The 6000-nt window shown below is 45.6% G+C and overlaps 1 protein-coding gene across 8 annotated transcripts in view; it reads right to left on the reverse strand.

The window, feature by feature from the left end:
- Positions 1 to 5710, reverse strand: part of ARHGAP44 (Rho GTPase activating protein 44) — a 130173-nt gene extending 124463 nt beyond the window's left edge. For 2 of the 8 annotated variants that reach the window (XM_063292604.1, XM_063292606.1), the window contains exon 1: positions 5165 to 5706. In XM_063292604.1, the coding sequence (XP_063148674.1) occupies positions 5165 to 5217 (53 nt within the window). In that variant the 5' untranslated portion in view covers positions 5218 to 5706. Of the gene's footprint in view, positions 1 to 5164 lie in introns of all 8 variants that reach the window. The other 6 variants (XM_063292602.1, XM_063292601.1, XR_010067170.1 and 3 more) reach the window with 5 other exon arrangements.
- Between the last annotated feature and the right edge of the window lie 290 nt (positions 5711 to 6000).

Consider the following 6000-nt stretch of genomic DNA (forward strand, 5'->3'; position numbering starts at 1 on the left):
GAGGAACACCCATGGGATCACCTATCTCAGGACTCATAGAAGAGATTGTAATGCAGTGTCTAGAAATAATAGCACTCCCACATATACAACCCAAAGTGTGGATCCGGTATGTAGATGACACCTTCGTCAAAAGAAAAAAGGAACAACTGGAGGAAACACATGAAACCATCAACATCTTTAATGGAATAAAATTCACAAGGGAAGAAGAAAACAACAACACACTACCCTTCTTGGACATCCTCATCAGAAGAGGAAATGATGGCAAGTTAGAAACACAAGTCTAACGGAAATCTACCCAGACTAACCAGGTGCTCCATTACCAAAGCAACAACCCAACCTCCCACAAGAGGAGCTATGAAAGAACATTATTCAGATGAGCACTAACGCACTGCAGCAACCCAGAACATGAGAAAAAGGAAACAGATCATCTATAGAGCATCTTCCAGCAAAATGGATATCCCCACAACTTTATCAAAAAGTGCCTGACCACCCAACCCACTACAACACAACCAACACAAGCTATGAAAAGGATAACACTACCATACATCAAAAACATCTCAGAAACCACCAACAGACTATTACAACCACACGGCATCACCATAGCACACAACCCAACCCAAAAGACCCAGTAGCCCAAGAAGAAAAAACAGGAATCATCTACAATGCAAGAGCTGTAACAGCCACTATGTAGGACAGACAGGCAGAAGACTAGCAGAGTGTATCCACGAACACCAACTAGCAGTCAGAAGACATGATGAAAACTCCTTAATCCCACAACACATGGACAGACTCAACCATACTTTCAACGGGGAAACTGTGAGCATCCTAAACCAAGCCAAATCCAAAATGCTAGAAAATTCCTGGAAGCCTGGCATTCAGACAATCAATCATCAACAGACACATAGAGATAAACCACAATTACACATCATTGAAAAGAGACAATAAAAAAGCTAAGAAGGAAACAAAAAGACCAAAACACATCCTCCCCAGTAGCCTATGCCAGATAAGCAGGGATCAACACTAAATAATCAAGCAGAAAACAATACCCTGATCAAGAAACTACCAAGGAGATAACCACACCTCCACTGGCAGGGCAAACTACTGTACATAAACAGGGAGCAAACCCCACACTCACTAGCCCTGATAATGGTACCTAGCTGCATAGTGAAACGTCTGCAAGCAAAACAACCAAGCTCAGAGAGTGCCAAGGACTCCACAGTTCCACCCTGAGCTACAAATATTCTCTTCTGTTAATTATAGTGTGCCTTAACCACATCTAAAATGATATACAGGAATTCATTTTAGAAACAAGGAGAGGAAAAAGAAGTCAATTACATCTGCAGGAACTAAGAATGATACCATTATCCATACTTCTTGCTGTTTCTCCCCAGTATCTGAACATCCAACATATGTGCAGTCTCTGCACAAAAAGATTGTTAAATCAGTGCCTGTACTAAGATAAATAGAAATAATCTCCCTTGAATGTTCTTAATCTTTTTTAAGATATTTTTTTTTAAATGGAAATGGTGGCATACATTTACTTACATTATGACGTTTTCTAAAAAAAACCCCACTGAGCTTAAAAGAAAACATAAGACTAAAAGTTAAGCTCTTTCTTATTCCATTCTCTAAAATTAATGTGGCTGCAAACCTATTTTCATTCTCCTGGAGAACGTAAGCCCCTGGGAACTTAATTCTGAATACTTATAAAACACAGATGTCTTATACTTATAGAACATAGATGTTTCATCTGCATCTGTATTTGCAAACTATTGTAGCACATCTAATAACAAGCTGTATGCAACAGAAATGTGACTTTCCAGTGTGTTAACCAAAGATTCCTGGGAAATCCCAACCTGAGATCTGACCCATTTAAGGTCATATCAGAGATAAAGACCTGGTTGCCACCATACCAAACTCCTATCTTGCAGACTTTCCCAGATCAGGTTTCAAAGATATGATGGAAAGGAAACAGGGCAACACAAGCTTGTCTTTCCATGGCCAAGCATCTCACTTATATCTCATGGAGAACATATAAAAATTTAGCCACTTATCCAGAATTACTTGGCAATTTGATATGTGTCTCTCATCACCAGTACCACTGCAGCCTCTTCACCAATATTGCCCCTCCCTAACATTTCCCATTTTCTCCTGAGCATTAACTAAGTGGCCTCATGGCACAGTACTTGCTTTATGATATATATGCATCACAAACAGGCTGCAGGGCAGAAGGTTATCTATCACACATCCTATTCCAGGGAAAAACAAATCTAACACTCATGGATTTCAGATGAGGTAACTAGGGGGTAGTACAGTCCCTAAAGGAAGATAAGGAATCATGTCTAAAAAGCAGCAGCATTCTAATAATTTATTCAAAGAAAAATAACAGTTATTTATGTGCAATAATTTCTGTTCCTTCATTAGTGATTGTATTAGTAAGCTGTTAAGATCTGAAGAGTCTAGTTGGATCTGCAAAGCTCTGTGTTCTCATAGTAACCAAAGTGAGGCCAAGAAGAAGAGCAAGGTTCCCTGGCAACTTCTATAATTCTGTAACAGAAAAGTTTCAGGAAAGCAGAATTCTGGAAACGATAAGCACTGATCTTTTTTTCAAGTGTACAACTAAGAAAACAAACTCCAAACCCCACTGATTCTAAATCTGCTTTATGGTTTTAAAATATCTGCATAATGATTCTGAAACCCAGAAATAACTAAACCAAGATGCTTGGTCACATCAGTAGATCCATTCTTATTAAATATCAAGTCTTTTTCTCACTCCCTGCCCCGCCCCCAAGCTTTTTAAAAGCTGGTTAACACACAAGGGAGAGCCAAAATACACACAGGTTCTGTAGATGCTTGCATCACTACAACTGATTGTTGCTTATCTAAATACACCTAAAAACAGCTGCTCATTTTGAAAAGGCAGGCAAAGGCCAGGCACTGCACAAAACCATCATATGTCTTGGCCTGTCACCTGGCACACATGTGTTTATGTGCATTTGTAACTAACATGAAAGCTGGAACATTAACATGCAATTACTGTAACGTATAAGCTAGAACTTTTCTGTTTCACGACAGACCTCATGAAATCCCAGAGTTGCTTTAGAGGTAACATGGATTAAACAGCAACCTATTGGTTCCAGATGTCTCTGGGTACTGTGGAGTTACCCTGCTGTTCCCATCAGTTCTCTTCCTAACCAAGTCATCTCCTGCCATAGTATCTAATCTAGGTCATTTGTTCAACAAATTAGTTCCTATTATTCCTGTATACCAGACTGACCAACAACAGCAGCAGCAGCGCCTCCAGCTACCTCAACTCCTCACCCACATCCAAACATACTTATGCCCTTGCTTCAATCCCTGTCAGCTTTCAGAGCCAAATGACCCCTCCGGAAAGCAGATCTTTACACGGATGGACTGTTGAGAAGGGAAAAGCAGCACACCTCACGCTTTGGTGCAGGGACAACATAATTTCCCTCTGATCTGAAATGAAGGGTTCGTTGGGGTGTGCGCACAGAGGAATGGCTTTAGGTGCATGGATCAAAAGCAGGCTGCACAGCAGGGCCATTCCTGGGATTGCAATTAAATCTAAGACTTGATGTGCTTAGAATCCCCAAGGTTTGAATCAGCTGTAAAAAAAGGAAACGTAGCAAAATGGCCAACCACAGTCATCAAAGGAAGAAGGGATAAAAGCATCCTTCATGCTGCAAGCTGTGGACAGGCAGAACTGCTCCACTAGCCCTTGCTCATGCTTGCAAGGAAAAGTATCATTCATTGTCATCTGCTCAGAGAAGGGATATAAAGATGGTCCCCAGCTGCTACCAGGAGGAATCAGGAATATAAAGATGGAAGCCTATCAGTCTGATAGACTAGCATGAATAAACGATGGACTGTCCATCTGAACAACAAAACGCAAGCAAAGAGTTGTCATTTTTTTCTGATTTCAGTCATAAGACCTGTCCCAAAAATTTATGGGAAGCAAAGCTCAGAGACTGTCAGATGTGTTTATTTATTTATTTGAGTAACAACTTCCTCTGAACACTGCACAGCTCCACCCTATCCTAACCGACTCTTCATCTTCTTCCTCATCCCTCTTCGGTGGGAGGGAGAAGGGGGTCAGATTCTGTACAGATTATAGACTAATTCTCAAAGGTTTGGCAGGAGGCAATCACACTAAGTCAAGTCCAGACTTTGGACTCAAGCCAAGCCAGCACATTAGAGCTTGCCTGGCTCTTTTCCACCCTAGACTAATTCTGGCAGCCACACCAGTGGCTAAAAAAAAATCTTGCAGTGCCAGTGCTCTAAAGCAAGGTACCAATTGCTGAAAAGGGGCTCTGTGATGTCTGCTTCTAAAAGTCAGCCTGCCAGCTGCCCAGCAAGCAAATCAGGCAGAAGTCTTTAGATGAGACTAAAACTACTCCCCTCCCCAAATCCTGCAGATGTTATCTCTGCATATTAAAAGAAAACCAGACCAAAACTGGATTAGCATTTCACATCTCCCCACCCTTTGCAGTGAGGTAAACAGCCTCATTCAATGAAATACCTGGTGACTTGACCCAGCCATTTCAAGAGTGGGTTGGGGGAGGAGGAGGAAGTGTGTTACTACAATTCAAAATTGCTTTTCCCCACAAAGGGCATCTCAGCATCAGCATCTCTGGATGTTGTAAATCAAGAGCCACCATTCAGAAGCTGCCTAACTCAGAGCCTGCCTCAGCTAAAGCCATTCCTTTGGTTAGAGGTGGAGTTGCCAGCAGCTGTTTACAAGCAAGCCAATGCAGGAGGCCAAAGACTGTCTGGTAGAAGGACTAGACAAAAGCCAGAGTTTCTTGAACAGCTTCAGGCCAGCAGACACATGGGTGCCCTAGCTGGACCGTGGTAGGCTTGTTGAAGCAACAGCAGCAGCTATCCCCAAGAATTGGGGGGCAAGGCTGTGCTTCCAGGTGGGCAGAAATGCAGAGGAAAGGATACCCCAAAGGGGCTAACTACAAAAAGAGAAGAAGAAAAAAAAGGAACCGAGGTCATAGCAAAATCCATTGAATATCACCGCCCCGCAGAAGCCGTGTCCCGCACGGACGCCCCCTCTCCGCCGGCGCAGTGCACCAGCCAGGGGCGCTCCAAACCGAGGCCAGGGCATTTCTCTCCTGCCACCCCGCTCCGGGCTCCTTACCTGCCCACTGTCTGGTTGGCCAGCTGCCGCATGCGGTTGAATTGCTTCTTCATGGTTGCGCCCTTGGCCGGGGAGCGCAGCGGCGGTCGGGCTCCGGAACGAGGGAGGTGGGAGGATCGGTGGCTGTCCCGGGGTGGGGAAGGCGGAGGAAGGCGGTTACATGGCCCCTTCTTCTGCAGGGTAGAAAGTGAAGGACGACTCTAGCACTGCAGCAACGGCGGGAAAGGCGGAGGGCAGCCGCCGGCCAGCAACAGCGCAGCCTCCCGCATCCTCCCGGTGCGCAGCGGCGTCACTTTCTCTCTCGCAATAAGCGCAGCCGCCGCGGCGCGAGCACGCCCGATCGGTCCCGAAGCGTTTCGCGCTCGCGCCTGGCCTACCGAGGGCCGCTCGTGCTGCGCAGGGATCCCCGCTCTTCCCCTCGTTCTCATCAGCGCCAGCCCGGCTCTCTGCGCTTCTCTACACCGGGAGGGGAGGGGGTGTAACGGCTCGCACTGCGGCTGCCCAGCCTGGGGCTCTGGGAACTGTAGTCCCCCTCCTTCCGTCCGCCTCTTTCCGACGTGCGATGGATGAGGGCGCTGCGGAGCACTTCGAAGCCGCTGCTCCGGCGGGGACATGAAGGGAAGCGACGGTGCGCATCGCTGCTACGTAGTCTGACCCGGCTGGCAGAAGAGCGGGGCTTCTACGTCGAGAAGACCAGGAATCTAGGAAGAAGACGATCGTTACCATCTGGAAGGAATACCGCAAATTAACCCGGGTTTTTTTTTTGGGGGGGGGGTGTTGTCGTCTGTTAATCTCCGCGCCTAGTCATTTGACTGTTGCAAACAACCCCTCACCAA

The sequence above is a fragment of the Candoia aspera genome, chromosome 2 (assembly GCF_035149785.1).
Source record: "Candoia aspera isolate rCanAsp1 chromosome 2, rCanAsp1.hap2, whole genome shotgun sequence".
Classification (NCBI taxonomy): domain Eukaryota; kingdom Metazoa; phylum Chordata; class Lepidosauria; order Squamata; family Boidae; genus Candoia; species Candoia aspera.